The 16,499-nt window shown below is 36.9% G+C and overlaps 2 protein-coding genes and 1 long non-coding RNA gene across 3 annotated transcripts; all 3 read left to right on the top strand.

Annotated features, from left to right (window-relative positions):
* Positions 1 to 6,631: 6,631 nt before the first annotated feature.
* LOC116412240 lies at positions 6,632 to 8,423 on the top strand. Its single transcript, XR_004223605.1, has 5 exons — positions 6,632 to 6,669; positions 7,063 to 7,098; positions 7,503 to 7,538; positions 7,916 to 7,960; positions 8,388 to 8,423. It is a non-coding gene; the product is annotated as an uncharacterized LOC116412240 (long non-coding RNA).
* Positions 8,424 to 8,613: 190 nt separating this feature from the next.
* Positions 8,614 to 10,800, top strand: LOC116412239. The gene is made up of 5 exons (XM_031906012.1): positions 8,614 to 8,682; positions 9,193 to 9,288; positions 9,512 to 10,081; positions 10,251 to 10,307; positions 10,585 to 10,800. The coding sequence occupies exons 3-5, from the start codon at positions 9,602 to 9,604 to the stop codon at positions 10,786 to 10,788; spliced, it is 741 nt and encodes a 246-aa protein (XP_031761872.1). The 5' UTR covers positions 8,614 to 8,682; positions 9,193 to 9,288; positions 9,512 to 9,601; the 3' UTR covers positions 10,789 to 10,800.
* A 130-nt stretch (positions 10,801 to 10,930) lies between these two features.
* LOC116412310 (serine/threonine-protein kinase mig-15-like) lies at positions 10,931 to 12,527 on the top strand. The gene is made up of 5 exons (XM_031906376.1): positions 10,931 to 11,189; positions 11,300 to 11,390; positions 11,556 to 11,674; positions 12,084 to 12,138; positions 12,335 to 12,527. Exons 1-5 carry the CDS (start codon positions 11,085 to 11,087, stop codon positions 12,415 to 12,417), a joined length of 453 nt encoding a protein of 150 aa, XP_031762236.1. The 5' UTR covers positions 10,931 to 11,084; the 3' UTR covers positions 12,418 to 12,527.
* Positions 12,528 to 16,499: the final 3,972 nt, after the last annotated feature.

Below are 16,499 nucleotides of genomic sequence, written 5' to 3'. Positions count from 1 at the left end.
TGACAGCCAGGCTAAGGCAAGTATTCAGTAAACCTCTGGCAGTAGTTAGGAGCGACTTTACCCGTTTCACTAAAAAATTATTAAAACTGCGCTTTTTTGACACACATGATTATTTTGACGCAATAACATTTTTTTTTTACGCGATCGTGGCTTTTTTGTCATGGTCACAACTTTTTTTTTCTCATTCGCCAAAATATTTGTTGCAGAAAATTTTGTTTTTTTTGTTTCGAAAAAAATCTATGTCTGGTGAAAAAATTTGCTCATTACTATCTGCCAGTCATAATTAGGATGATTATTTTCTTACTTTTAACAATTACAAACTTAGATGATTTTCAAAAATGCCATAATACTGCTAACAATAGCAAAGCTTTGCAGTATGGCAGTTTGGAGTAGAAAGACATAAGGGCTGATTCACTAAAGTGCGTTAATTTTTATCACACGCTTTTTTGAAATTTTTAAAATTAAAGCGCGATTCACTACAGTATTACCGCGTGCGTTGTCGCACATCGCATGCGTTAATTTGCGCGCAAACACATGCGTTAATTCGCGCGCCGAAATAACACTAACGCATGATTCACAAACACTTGGATGCGCTAAATATCGCATTAGTCAATGCGAAAATTAACACCTACTTGGGCCAGGCGGTAATTATAGAAAAGTAATGAGCTTTTGGCAACACAATATGGACTTTGCAGTGGTATTTATTCAAGTCTGTGTTGGCCCTAGAGTGATGCAGCTGCCAGTTTGCAGGGAAATGGGCATTTTCAGTACAGTGAATTTCAGCAAGTATTGGCATGTATGGCTAATATGGCGTGCGTTTATTTGCACGACTATTTATATGAGGCTACTATTTATATACTACTATTTATATGCGGCTACTGTTTAACGCACATTTTAACGCACTTTAGTGAATTGGCCCTACAGTTACCCAATATATGGTTTTTTGGGGGATGAACATGTTGGAAGGGGATGCACAGAAAGAAATGAAAGTTTTTGTCCTGGAAAACACCAGGGAAAACAGGCTGTCCTATTCAAAACTAGGAGGGGGGCAAATTACAGGGCACCCACTTATGAATTGGCACAAGACCCCTGCACTAATATTATACAATGTGACCAGGATACCGGGTTGTGCTGTTGGCAGGGTGCCTTCCAGCCTTTCCATGGGAACCCTAGTCTGCTGGGCGCTACACTAATTGGGCATTTTTCTCTATGCTTGTGAGAACATAAAAAGGGCAAAGGCATCACGCCCAATTTCTGTATCAATTGCCTAGTAACTCAGAGAACTAGCGATGATGAGCGAATCTGTCCCGTTACGCTGAAAAATTAGCGAAACTTTGAAAACCAAGAAAAATTCACGAAACATGGTAAATGATGTAAAAAACTAAAATTGTTGCTTGCATCAAAAAAATTGTCACACAAAAAAAAATACTTTTTTTTTGACGTGCGTCATTATTTTTGTAGTGCTGCAAATTTTTCCACAGTGAATTTTTGCACCCGTTTCATGAAACAATGGCAAAATGCAGAAATTCACCATAAATCCATGTCTGGTGAAACATTTTGCTTATCATTAAAGAGAACCTATAAAAGCAGTTGTACTTCAAATGTAACCAAAACAAATGTAATGAGCAAGGCCGCCTTTATTACTAGTTTGGCATGTAACATGTATATAACTTTCTACTGCACACTGATGTGGAATACATTATTATATTATAAAAACCTGCAATAATAATAATAATGTCAGTATTCCCTGTACAAAACAAGATCCATGCAAATCATTGGGACATTGTAAACCAGAGAGTGGGTTCATAATAAAAACCCAGCCATTATCACATTGTCCTATTTGAAATCAACAGCTAAACTGTGGCAGTTCTTATAAATGTTTTTTTAATCAGCAGCAGATCTGCTAACCCCCATCCCCCCCCTTAGCTTGGCCATGTGATGCTGCTGTGATGTCACAATGCGCAGAGTCAAAGTATCCAAACAGCAGCCCAGATTGGCTCATTCTTTCTTAGGAGACTGAGGTGAGTGGTACTGATAAGCAAATCTGTCCCATTTTGCTTTGGGGAAAAATACCCTAAACTGCAGAAAAATCCGCAAATGGCGAAAGCATTTAAGTCAATAGATGACAAATTTTATGTGTGACAAATGTTATGCAGACGACATTTTTTACACTCAACTTTTTTTTTTTACTTACTCCAAACACATTAAAGTCAACGGGCATTTTTGTCTTGGCAAGCATATTTGTCTTGGCAAATTTTTGCCACAGTTTAGTGAAAAAAATTGCCAACGGTGAAATGTGGACTTTCGCTACAAATCCTTGCCTGGTGAAAAAATTCACCACTCATCACTAAAGTACTAAATATTCACTAAATAAGCAAAAATAATCATTTTAATACTGGTACTGCGTGGGTTTAGCAACTGCTACTGCTGTTGTGAATATGATAGGATATATAGAATTGCATTAAATGTCATTTTAAAGGGGGAGGGTGTATTTGGCTCTGCATACAATAACTGTGACATTCCCTATATGCTGGAGTATGGGATCCTATTTGAAATCAACAGCTAAACTGTGGCAGTTTTTATAAATGTTTTTTAATCAGCAGCAGATCTGCTACCCCCCATCCCCCCCCTTAGCTTGGCCATGTGATGCTGCTGTGATGTCACAATGCTCAGAGTCAAAGTATCCAAACAGCAGCCCAGATTGGCTCATTCTTTCTTAGGAGACTGAGGTGAGTGGTAGTGATAAGCAAATCTGTCCCATTTTGCTTTGGGGAAAACCCCCCTAAACTGCAGAAAAATCCGCAAATGGCGAAAGCATTTAAGTCAATAGATGACAAATTTTATGTGTGACAAATGTTATGCAGACGACATTTTTTACACTCAACTTTTTTTACTTACTCCAAACACATTAAAGTCAACGGGCATTTTTGTCTTGGCAAATTTTTGCCACAGTTTAGTGAAAGAATTTGCCAACATTGCAATGTTTCAACATGCTTAGTGAAAAAATTCACTCCTCACTAAATCAGTAAATATTCACTAAATTAGCAAAAATAATCATTTTAATACAGGTACTGCGTGGGTTTAGCAACTGCTACTGCTGTTGTGAATATGATAGGATATATAGAATTGCATTAAATGTGATTTTAAAGGGGGAGGGTGTATTTGGCTCTGCATACAATAATTGTGACATTCCCTATATGCTGGAGTATGGGATCACTTATCTGCAAACCCATTAGCCAAAAATACTGTATCCCATAGAGTAGTGATCCCCAACTACTGGCTCGTGAGCAACATGTTGCTCCCCAACCCCTTGGATGTTGCTCTCAGTGTCCCCAAACCAGGGAGTTATTTTTGAATTTCTGACTTGGGGCAAGTTTTGGTTGAATAAAAACAAGATTTATTAGCAAATAAAGCCCCCTGTAAGCTGATAGTGTGCATAGAGACTCCCTAATAGCCAATGGCCTTAGCCTGGCCATGTGATGCTGCTGTGATGTCACAATGCGTAGAGTCAAATTATCCAAACAGCAGCCCAGATTGGCTCATTCTTTCTTAGGAGACTGAGGTGAGTGGTAGTGATAAGCAAATCTGTCCCATTTTGCTTTGGGGAAAAATACCCTTAACTGCAGAAAAATCCGCAAATGGTGAAAGCATTTAAGTCAATAGATGACAAATTTTATTTGTGACAAATGTTATGCAGACGACATTTTTTACACTCAACTTTTTTTTTTTACTTACTCCAAACACATTAAAGTCAACGGGCATTTTTGTCTTGGCAAATTTTTGCCACAGTTTAGTGAAAAAAATTGCCAACGGTGAAATGTGGACTTTCGCTACAAATCCTTGCCTGGTGAAAAAATTCACCACTCATCACTAAAGCACTAAATATTCACTAAATTAGCAAAAATAATCATTTTAATACTGGTACTGCGTGGGTTTAGCAACTGCTACTGCTGTTGTGAATATGATAGGATATATAGAATTGCATTAAATGTGATTTTAAAGGGGGAGGGTGTATTTGGCTCTGCATACAATAATTGTGACATTCCCTATATGCTGGAGTATGGGATCACTTATCTGCAAACCCATTATCCAAAAATACTGTATCCCATATAAAAAAACAGTACTTTGTACTCCAACCGTGTATGTATTTGGGTTAAGTCTAAAGCAACTGGACTTGCAGACTAATCTTGAGAACATTTCACCTCTCATCCTAATAGCTTCTTTAGTTCAGATTTTTTCAAAAGTCATAGCAGTTGGTTGTACTTGTCACCTTTGTGTGTGTGTTTGGGGCTTTGCCATTGATACTGTTATGGGTACTACGAGAACCTTGCATGGTTGAATGTAAAAAAAAGTATTTTATGGTTTGTCAACATGCTCACATTAACCCACCCTAACGCTAGCTTATCCTTATTATTAGGATTACTAAAGTGATGGGTTTTTTTTGTCCCCATAGAAAGAATTCAGCGTTTCAGAATGTGGCGGTATATCTGTAACTATTTTCCTTGCTTCGGCGGGGTAAGGACTCCATTATTTTACTGTAAAATCACCCACTTCATTTAGTGAATAGCTTCCCAATGATGATCTCTAAATATCGGTCTTAGGAAAGCTGGCATTCCCACTGTATATGATAGTGAATATGATGTGATATATTGTTAGGGGCTCAGATTGTGTCTGGATATATCTGTATATTATCCTACAAAACATAGGGATTTCACTGATTACAAAATCTTCCACTACTGAGTTGCATATTGAGATTTCAGATAAGCCCCAAAAATCACAGCCGACTTCAGATTTTTATGGGCTAATTGCCAAGGAGTCAACTAAATCAAAATTGTAGAATATTTACCCATCGAAATCTGAATGTAAATGTCATCCTGCTTGCATTGCTATATACTACAGTATAACAGCATCTCCACTGCAAATAGTTGCGGTACGGAAGTCAGGGGAGAATGCATCAGCTGCATAGGGCAATATGGCAGTGTTTAACTTTTACAATTTAAACTGATATTGGTATCTATATATTTAGGTGTTTTCTCATAACTGATTTTGATTTATATCATTGAACAATTTGCCTATTTGCCCATTTCTTTTTTTGATAAAACCTTTTTTATCTCTTTTCACTAGAAACTACCAGATGAACCTACACAAGAAATTATCAAGGTAAGCAGAGAAGAACTGGGCAAGATAGATTCCATTTCCTTAGCATTTATATTATTAAAACCATGTTATTTACACATCAAAAGATTTCTATACAGGTTCATTAAATAGAAAACTTAAGGAACCCTCCACTAATTACTTGCATATTTACATTTCTGATAAGTCCTGTCCTACTTAGGGGCAAATGTATTACATTTTTCTACAATTTGAGAAACTGAAACAGAAAATTTAAATGAAAATACAGGTATAGGATCCATTATCCAGAATGCTTGGGACCAAGGGTATTCCGGATAAGGGGTCTTTCCCTAATTTGGATCTCCATACCTTAAGTCTACTAAAAATCAATAAAACATTAAATAAACCCAATAGGGCTGTTTTGCACCCAATAAGGGGTAATTATATCTTAGTTGGGATCAATAATAAGGTACTGTTTTATTATTATAAAGAAAAAGGAAATCCGTTTTAAAATTCTGAATTATTTGATTAAAATGGAGTCTATGGGAGATGGGCTTTCTGTAATTCGGAGCTTTCTGGATAACGAGTTTCCAGATAAGGGATCCCATACCTGTATTTGTAAACTAAAACCTAGCAAGCTTTTATAGAAGTCAATGGGAAAACAGTCAGTTTTTTACAGACTTATTGTACATTAATGGACAAGATGGTTTTCATAGCGATGATGTTTTTTTCCCTTGACTTAATGCTAGTGAGGAGCGAATCTGTCCCGTTTCGATTTGGCATAAAATTTGCGAAACGACAAGAAAATTCGCGAAACGGGGGAAAATCCACAAAACACATTTGTCACGCGTTTTTTTTTGTCGCCCACGCCCATTTGACGCAACCGCACACAATTTTTATGCAATCGCGTCCAATTTGACACGACTGCAACTTTTTTTGATGCGCGGCAAATTATTCCGCGCGGATTTTCGCGGACGTTTCGCAAAACAATTTGGCAATGCCAAAATGAGGAAAGTTGTTGCGAATCCATGCCTGGCGAAAAAAATGAGCTCATCACTACTTAATGCAATTGAGTTTTTCTGATCTCAGTTTTTGCATAAACATGCTAGGGATTTAGATTTTTTTCCAAGAAAAATGATCCTTGTCCTCAAAGATGAATACACTGGCATCCCCAAGTTTAAATTTGGCTAAAAACAACCTGAACATTGACTAAATCTCCAATCAGCACTAACAGTTAAGGGCAATGTATTAGTTGCTAAGCGCAATATGGCACCACAATTTCTTCTACATGGAAACAATTATTCAGAGAAGACAAAACGGACTAAGTCCTTATATACAATGGTGAAATGAAAATTAAACTCCAGATATTTTGTATAAATTCTGATTTTCTTATTTTTAAAATGACAGTGCTGTCTATAGATATATTTAGAGGCAAGTTTGATTTATATGATTGAATGAATTTCAATTTGTTTATTTCCTCATTTCTTTTTCTAATAAAACTTTTGTTTCTCCCTTTGCTAGAAACAACCAGATGAACAAACTGAAACAGTTATTGTGGTAAACACTGTTTTCTTTTTTGTTTGAAAAAATAAAAGTTTATATTGATCCAAACCAAGAAAACAGCCCAAATCAAATGTTATCCTCGCTACATTATTCAGTATAGGGGCAGTTAGTCGATGATGATCGGCTGTGGCAGTCGATAGAATGCATTAGTTGCAGAGGGCAATATGGCACCAAAGCAAAGAAATATTTAGAGAAGACATTCAGTATGGTTAAATGAAAATTAAACTAAAAACCAAATATTTGCTATACATTCTGATTCTGTTATTTTACAAATTAAAGTTCTATAAAGGTATTGAGACAAGATTGATTTATGTTATTAAATGAATTCCAGTTTGTCTATTTGCTCATTTCTTTTTATAATAAAACTTCTGTTTCTCCCTTTGCTAGAATCAACCAGTTTCAACAACTGATGAAATTATTGTGGTAAGCAGAGAAGTACTGGTAACCTACTGTGTAAAAACACACATTTTCTCTTTATACAATTCAAACCCTGTTATTTATTCTTCATAGCTACTGATGTAGTAAAACATAGATCCAATTCATATTGATATTTATGATACTCAATATCATATTAACTGCTTATTTAAAATCATTTTCTTTGTTGATCATTATATCTCCTTTCCTCTCCTGGCTCTAGCTAATCCCCTCTCCTTTGCATTAATAGAATAAATCTCTATACTGACCGTGCATTTATTTATACACATTAATTATATCTACTCCAAAACTATACATTTACTGATCTATAGAGATAACTTGTCTTGTATTAATGTTGTTGGATAATAGGCCTTTAATTCTATAAAATAACCCCACCTTTTTATCTTAACCAGGCTCAACTAGAGAAGACCACAGATAAAATCTGCCTGGTAAGGAGAAGAGGAGTTGGTATAATTCACTGTTAATAGGCCAAGGGACATTGTTCCTGATCATTATTACGCTCATTAGCATAGTTTCTTTCTTCTTAAGCAATGGCACGAGGGGTTGTTAAGGTGGCCATACATGGAAAGGTTTAAGCTGAAGATTCTAGTCCTTTAGACAGATTCGGCAGCTTATCAGCCCATGTATGTGGCCACCCAATGGGCCTCCCCAATGTATATCTGGCCGAAAATCCGCCAGGTGTCGATCTGGGAGGTTTGATATTCCCCAACTGCAGTCATGCAGTTGAAAACGATAATTCAATTGTTTTATTTTATCATGTTCACTGCTGGGTTGATCTTCTAAAATAATATTTTCTCTTCACCAGGAAACCATCGCAGTGTGCGAGGAACCTCCCCAAGAGATCGGAGAGGTAACCAGCAAATAATTTTATTAACAAAACACACCGAATATTCATTTTACAAGCTATAAAAATTCCAATAGATAATATAAACCCTACCTTTTGGCAATTGTTTCATATAAATGCGTGTCAGTTTTCTACAAAGCAGAGATCTGATTGGTTGTTGTGGATAACTGCAGTCATGCAGTTGAAAATCATAATTCAATTATTTTATCATGTTCACTGCTGGGTTGATTTTCTAAAATAATATCTTCTCTCCACCAGGAAAACCATTTTATTCACACAACAGAAAGTGAATAAAGATAAAAATACTGTACCAATAGATATTTTTAGACAATATGCTCTACCTTTTGGCAACTGTTCCATATCAATTATCAGTTGAAAATGATAATTGAAAAGGATTAATTTTATTTCTAAAATAATATTTTCTTTTCACCAGGAAACCACGGCAGTGCGTGAGGAACCTCCCCAAGAGATCGGAGAGGTAACCAGCAAAGAATATTATTAATACAACAGAAAGTGAATAAAGATAAAAATACCAAAATTTTTTTTAGACAATATGAACCCCACCTTTTGGCAAATGTTCCATATCAATTATTAGTTGAAAATGATAATTCAAAAAGATGTATTTTATTTTATCATGTTCACTGCTGGGTTGATATTCTAAAATAATATTTTCTCTTCACCAGGAAACCATCGCAGTATGTGAGGAACCTCCCCAAGAGATCGGAGAGGTAACTCAATAAAATGTTTAAGCATTACAACTAGATTGTTAACAAATGTTCTCTCAGGAGCTCTCAAAAGAATATTGTTTAAGGAGAATTAAACCTTTTTCAACATATTTGGCCCCTGTCTAGCCCCTCCCATCCTACTGCATCGGCCAAAATCATTTGAAGGCCCCCATTCTTCCATCACTAATTACAAAATGCAAAATTACATAGCGGGGTAGCTGAGCCTTAACAGAACTCATTGCCAGATTGCCCTTTAGTGTGCATATGTTAATATGCTCAGCAATCAGAGTAGTGATGGTTTTAAGAGAAAGGACAAAGCTAAATATAAAGACTACCCACCCTGCTGAGCAGCTTTGAGTTTTGTTTGTAGGTATGGGGGGCTCACAAAGGCATTTAGGTGATATAGTTGGAAAGGGTGGTTTGTGCTTTGGTCCCAATGTGTTCAAAAGGGTTTGGTTTTCCCTAAAGCTAATGGTTTCAGTTTAATTAATAAATTGTATCCCTCTTAACCAGGAAATACCAAAGGAATCTAGTGTTGGTATCTGCCAGCACCAAAACTTGGATGTGGACATCAAAAATAATGAAGAAAGCCTCCAAGTCTCCAATAAGGTTTGAGCAGAAAGTTCTCAATAAATCTATTTAGCAATATACATTTAAATAAGCAGTATTGTCCCTTTTTCGAAGTGAATGAATTGCCCATTGTTTTAATTAAATAGATATTGTCATTTCTTGCAATGTACCTAATATATTCCTCCCTGAGTGGATTCACCTTTCCTTGTTTTTTTAAAATAATAATTTCTGCGTTTTAATAAAACGTTTTTCTCTTCCCCAGGAGAATGATACTTATCACTTTCAAGAGAAATACCCGGTAAGCAGAAGTTGTACAACTGTATTTTGCAACAGATGCAAAAGCCCAATTTTCATGGTTTTACTTTATTATAGCACCCAGAGGTGGGCTGTAAGATTTCGGTGCCCAAGGCAGCCCCTCTGCTGCTGGCTCTGCTGCCAAAAACCATTCAGCCTCCCCCTCCCAACTGGGTCCTTTGCTGCAGCAACTTGCGCTAGCCACCCCAATCCCCAATGCTCCATGCAGAATCAAGGAGCTAAAGGAACAGTGCAATTGTTTTCCTTTAAACAGAAACCCTCGGCAAGTTGCACCCTAGTTGCCGCCTTGCCTATCTCTAGTTCCTGCCCTGATAGCACCCTTCAGCCTTCTCCCCAATACAGCATTTCCCTGTTTCCACTACGCCAGCTTTGCTTCTCTGATGTACAAAGGGTTATTAGCCCAACTGTATTATATTCATTTCATGATGTCATGTTTTCATTATTCTTTAAGGAACCCGAAAGAATCTTAAAACTAGGAAAGGCTATCGGAGAAGGTGGCTTTGGCGTGGTTCATAAGGTGAGATATTAAATATCCGATATTAAAATTTTGTTTCAATGCTTTTGGGTAATTGCATAATTCTGCAAATTGGTCATTCTCACCATCTTCTCTGTGTTTTTCTTGTTACTGAAGCTTCCGATAACTTCTCCATATCCACATCATCACCCTTTCTCTATTTGTGTTACAGGGTTGGCATCAGATCAAAAACAGACAAGTGGCCATAAAAATAATAAAAGACCTGGAGGTAATGTGTTTTCATTACTATTAGTATATCTAGATAATAATAAACATTTCTGGAAAAGCCCTTTTGTTACACCTACATTATTATAATCAGTAATAGGAGAACTTGCTAACTGAATATTAGCTGCCACTCGCATATTATGGGCCAATCACAGTTCTGTATGGAGAGAGGCTGCTAATTTAGAAATGCAGTTCTCGTATAGTAATATTAATACACTGTAAATGTCCATAACTAAGTACCTATGTTTCTTTGTAACTTGGTTTGTTTTCTTTGAAACTAGAATGAAGAAATAATCAGAAATGAATTAGAAATCCTTGAGAAAGTTTCAGGCCACGAAAATATCATCACCTTCCATGGGGCTTTCTACCAAAAGCCCAATGTGAGGAATTCGCAAAATGAAGGATTATGGGTAAGAAAGTGTTTATTCAGATACTGGTTAAACCATGCTCCAAACATGCCAAGTATGTATATTGCTAGGAGATAACAGTAGGGTTGTTTTGCCTCCAATAAAGATTAATTATATCTTAGTTGGGATCAAGTACAAGGTACTGTTTTATTATTACAGAGAAAAAGGAAATCATTTTTTAAAACTAGAATTATTTGCTTATAATGGAGTCTATCTTTCTGTAATTTCCAGATAAGGGATCCCATACCTGTATAATATCTGGAAGGCAATAAATCCAATATGCCATCCATCTTTCTCTAGGCATTCCAAGTGAATTGTAGGCAACACAGAAATATCTGCATTATGTTCTTTGTGTGTTTGTGTTCTAGATTGCTATGGAGTTTTGTGCTGGTGGGTCAATATATGACTTAATGGAGACCAAAAAGGATTATTCATTAGGAGAGAGATGGATCTCCTATATCTGCAAGGGGGTTTTACAGGTATGTCATATAGGAACCTAAAAGGTGCTTCTCTAGATATTTGTTTAACAAATCTATGTTATTAGCTCAGGATATTTATATTTTTACATTTGCTTTATGAATTTCCCCAGGGCCTGTGTCATCTACAAGACCTGAAAATGATCCACCATGATCTTAAACCCGAGAACCTCATGTTAACCAGATCTGCAGACATAAAGATAAGTAAGTGGCACAAAAACATAAATGTTTCAATAAAGTTTTGTTTTCTGACATAAAAAAAGTTTTTCTTTAGGAAGTGTCTATGGATGAAATCATTAAGATACTGTATTTTCATAATGTTGCATTTTACAAATGAAAACTTATGCCTACCATTTCATATAATTTCAGTTGATTTTGGCCTTGCCACTGTTGGAGAGACAAGCATTAGCGTCGCTGGAACAGCGACATATATGGCACCAGAAGTGTTTGCATGCTGTCAAGACAACTATGTTGAATATGATAATAAGGTATAGTGATGTCTTGTCTCTTTCTTTTCAGTTTAGAGCTCCTGTCCTGTCACTTTTATTTAATACATATATGCCCTATATGAATTAAACTGCGGGCAATGTGTAGCTCACTCGTTACAGATACCCCGATAACTGCAAAAATAAAGCAGTTATTTGGCTGCTATGAGAGGGGTATGTGAAGTGAGCGAGCAACATTCATTCTAAGAGCAGGGTATAAGTTTCTTTGAAACCAACTTCACCCAAATCCTTAATCTTTATGGTGCTTTGAGTATATTTCATTTTCTACATGAATGGACAATCAGGGTGTGGGTGGATAGATAGAAGGAGTATCTGAATGATCTATAACTGGAATTCTTTCATGTGCCCTATGTATATTCTTATCTAATAGTTATCATCTTTTAATTTTTAGGCCGATGTGTGGTCGCTGGGTATCATAGCCATTGAAATGGCAGAAGGAAATGCCCGTAAGTATACCCCAGTAATTCTTGGCATGTTTGTGGACAAAATATATAAAGATGTGTAACTAGAAAGGTCAGAGGGCATTTATGTGCCATGCTGTAATATAGAATAGCACTGTCCCATTGTAAATTAAACAATGAATAAATATTGAAAATGAAGCCTTGTCAGCAGCTTCTTATATTGTATTTTCTTACAATCTAGCACACAGCGAACTAACGGAAATAAAATTCATCAAAAGAGTCATTCATGGTCCCCCTCCAAAATTGACGTGGACCAGATGGTGAGTTATTTAAATGATAACAGTGAATTATGGGAGGTGGGGAAATGAGAGAATATATAAAGGTGAGAGAGGGGGAGAGGGTGGCAACATTCTGCTTGCAGGTAAATGCACCCTAATAATTTAATGTAATATGGAAGCAAGTTAGACTTTCCTTTCTCAGAATCCTTAAAAGAGAAGAAGAGCTAACACTCATTCTTGTACAGATTTTTTCTGCCTGGGTTGTGATAGTGATTGTGATAGTGTTATGTGCTTGGGGTGACATCAAGCAAGTCACTTTAAACAGGGGGCTTATGGGATATTCAGGGCACACGACTGTGCTGTTGGGTTCTGATTATGCTAGAGGCATGAACTTTTCCATACATCTGAGAAATGAGATATATTTAATCCAATAACAATTTTTTTTCCCAGGAGTGTCACATTCCATGACTTTATTTACCAATGCCTGAAGAAAGATCCAGCAAAGAGACCAACTGCAAAGCAGCTCCTGTCACACCAATTTATCGCAGGCATGTGGGATGAAAGGGATGTAAAGATACAAATTTCAAAGCACCTACAGAAATGTAAGGAAGGTAAGGTCAACTTTAATCCTCTACTGCACCAATGGAAACAGTATTCTCTGGCTTCCATATATGTACAATAATTCTATAACTAAAACCGCCAAAAATAAAGGCTTAGATTGTTTTATGCAGGGGTCACTGAACTAGGCCAAATATAGAGGAGAGACCCCCAAGGTGAGATGGGAGAAAGTGTTATTGTTGTATAGTTGTATTTGACCTTTAAATGAGCAGCAATAGGATTGTGAGATAAAACATGAAAAACAAAAAATTGTAAAGAAAAATAAATTGTAGAATGATTATACACATAGGGAATCCATGGCTAACATTGACCAATCTTTTCTTGGCAGCAAAGCGTTGAAGCTATAAAAGAAGAAGAACAAAATCGCGGCACCATGTATGTTGGGGGCAGCCATTGGGGGGGAGGGACAGGGGCAGAACTCTAGGGGCCCATCCGTTATACTTGTACTGGGCCCCAATGGTTCCCCGATGGCAGCCCTCCATAGAGTCAAATGTACTCTTCTTGATAAATAACAGTCTTCAAGGACTTAGAGACAAAGAGAAAGAAATACGGAACTGAGAAGAGGACATGACCCAGTATGTTAGTGCATCTGATGCTAAATCAGGTTTTGAAACAGCATCTTCAAACTGCATCTGAGAACTGGGGGCTTAAGCTGACTGACAAAAATATTACTTTTTTGTCATATTATTTATTCTTAACATTTTTTGCATAATGCAAAAATGTATTCAGCATTGTTATTGTATACTGACAATTTAAAAAAATAAATGTTATGTTTTTGAATGAGATAGGCTTGCTGTACATTGGTATTAGTGAGATAGGCAAAGGCAAGGAGCCCAGAGTTACCCATTTTTAGGCCCAGCGCTACCTGCACATATAGGAACAAAACCATTAAACCATAATTTAACCTTAGGTACCATCATTGCCTCCTCATCCTCAGCCTAGCTAATGGGAGTTTAGATATATGATAAAAGCAGCACAGGATAACAGTTCCAGAGAGAGGGTCAGTAAATGGGGTATTGCAGGAAAAAGTAAATCACAAATTAATATCAAATTGTTTTGTTCATTTTTAATGAGGCTGTAAAATGATCTTATTCTATTTAAAAACTCTCAAAAAAAATCACAACTTAAAGGAAAACTATACCACCAAACAATATAGGTTTCTATAAAACTATATTGCATACACAAGCTCATATGTAAAGCCCTGCTTCATCTAAATAAGCCATTTTCATAAAAAATGTCTTTAAAACTTTTTTAGTAGTATGTGCTATTGGCTAATCCTAAACAGAAAATTTCCACTTTAATAATTAAGTGCCACCCCCTGGGATCATAGGATTCACAGTGCACACAAACAAGCCAAGGCACACATACATGCTAGGCCCCATCAGCCAATTAATGGGCAGAGTTCTGCCTTTTGCTCCCACACTACTTCCTGTTACAGTTAAAGCTGCATTATTTCTGGTCATGTGATCTCTGAGGGAGCGCACAGCCCACCACAAAATGGTGGATCAAGGGAAAGGATGTCAAATATGGCAATGGCAATATTTACTGATATATATTCCAGTTTGGCGAGATTCTTTACTAGGCCACTTACCATAATATAAACTATCTATTGGTTGGGTATTCATAATGGGGGAAAAGTTTTCCTATAAAAAAATCAACACATTCATCAAAGACTATACAGTACGTGTTAGATCTTCAGACTGTTTTGAGGCTGAGCTCCGACATCCCCTCTGAACCAATCTCAAGCGGGGATAAAGGATTCTAGAAAACATTTTTCCCATTAGAAAGTAAATGTTTTCTCTACAGGGTTGCAACTTCCACAAGGCAAGTTGAGAGTCTTGCCTCAAGGAGCAGCACCCAGTGGGTTACCTGTGCTCCCTGCACTAGTGATGCGCCTCATCCTCGCCCCCATCCAATGCTGAAAAGTTAAGCAATGCTAAAAAGGGCATCGGAAAGGCTGTCGGGGGGATTGCTCACACCCTCAGATCGTCACTTCACAAATCCCCTCAGTATATCCCTTTTACTGCCAGCCATTTTGGTCAAAGCGGAACGTGTATTGCCAGACAGTTTTTGAACATTTTGCACTCTTTCAATTTAGGGGCCTTTCCTTGGGGGGACTTTTAGTTTACCCAAGAAAACTATATATTGATTTTTTCAGGACAACCTAAGTTTTCAAAATATGGTAGAATTTTTCTGTAATTAAAATTCTGTAATGAGAAATAGGCTTCTAAATGTCTAAAAAATAAGAAGAAAAAATCAAATTTTCCATAATATAAACACATATATCAGAAACAAAAATAATTTTATGCACGGAAAAACAGCTGATTTTGAAAGTACTATATCTTCTGATCGTGCCAATACCAAATATATATAGTTTTATGGAGATTTCTCACTTGTATAGGTCAAAAACTCCCAGCAGTACACTACCAAATTCCCAAAGCACTGCTCCAGAAAGCTGCATACTTTAGATTTCAAGGTCAAAACTTCCACTAACAGAAGGTTTATCCCAGAACATTTTTTGAAAAGAACAGATTCTGGGGCATCCAGAATAGGCACAGCTGTTTGTCTACTCCAAACTACCAAGTTGCAAAACCTAAAGTTACTGGTTTTTATCAAAATTTGTGAATTTTTTCAAAAAAATCGCTTCAAAGCTTCCAGTCTATAGTATCTTATCTCCTACAGGTCATAACGTAACCAGATAAAACACCCTAAATATGAATGCCAGGGGGCCACTGAACAATTTGATGCCCAATATGTATAGGTTTACCTAAATATGTGCCATGTAGGGGCCCCAATGTGAACATACCCCCAAATGATCTATAATTTCAGCTCCTGCAAAATCAACACATTTACATCATTTCATGTGGGATAAAGCCACAAAAAAGTACGCTCACCCCAGAAAGCCATATATTTTTGCAAAGTACACATTCCCCCAAATCAAAAATGGGTACCCATGTCTTTCTACTCCAAAGTACAAAGCCACAAAGCTTACCTAAATGTGGCAATTTTGATGACATTTCCAAAAATCCCCTCAAAGCTTCCAATTTGCAGCATCTTATCTCCCACATAGCATTAGGTACCAAGACAAAACACCCTAAATTTGAACGCCAGGGGTCCACTGAACAGTTTGATGCCCAATATGTAGAGGTTTACCTAAGTATGTGTCATGTAGGGGCCCCAATGTGAACATACTCCATGCAATCTATCATTTCTGTAATTTCAGCTCCTGCAAAACCAACACATTTACATCATTAAATGAGGGCTAAAACTACAAAAAAAAGTACGCTCGCCCCAGAAAGCCATATATTTTTGGAAAGTACACATTCCCCCAAATCTAAAATGGGTACCCATGTCTTTCTACTCCAAAGTTCCAAGCCGCAAAGCTTTCCTAAAGTTGGAGATTTTGATTACATTTTCAAAAATGCCCTCAAAGTTTCCACTTTGCAGCACCTTATCTCCCACATAGCATTAGGTACCAAGATAAAACACCCTGAATTTGAACCCCAGGGG

This window comes from Xenopus tropicalis, chromosome 7, assembly GCF_000004195.4.
Source record: "Xenopus tropicalis strain Nigerian chromosome 7, UCB_Xtro_10.0, whole genome shotgun sequence".
NCBI lineage: Eukaryota > Metazoa > Chordata > Amphibia > Anura > Pipidae > Xenopus > Xenopus tropicalis.
This window is presented reverse-complemented; position numbering and strand designations above follow the sequence as displayed.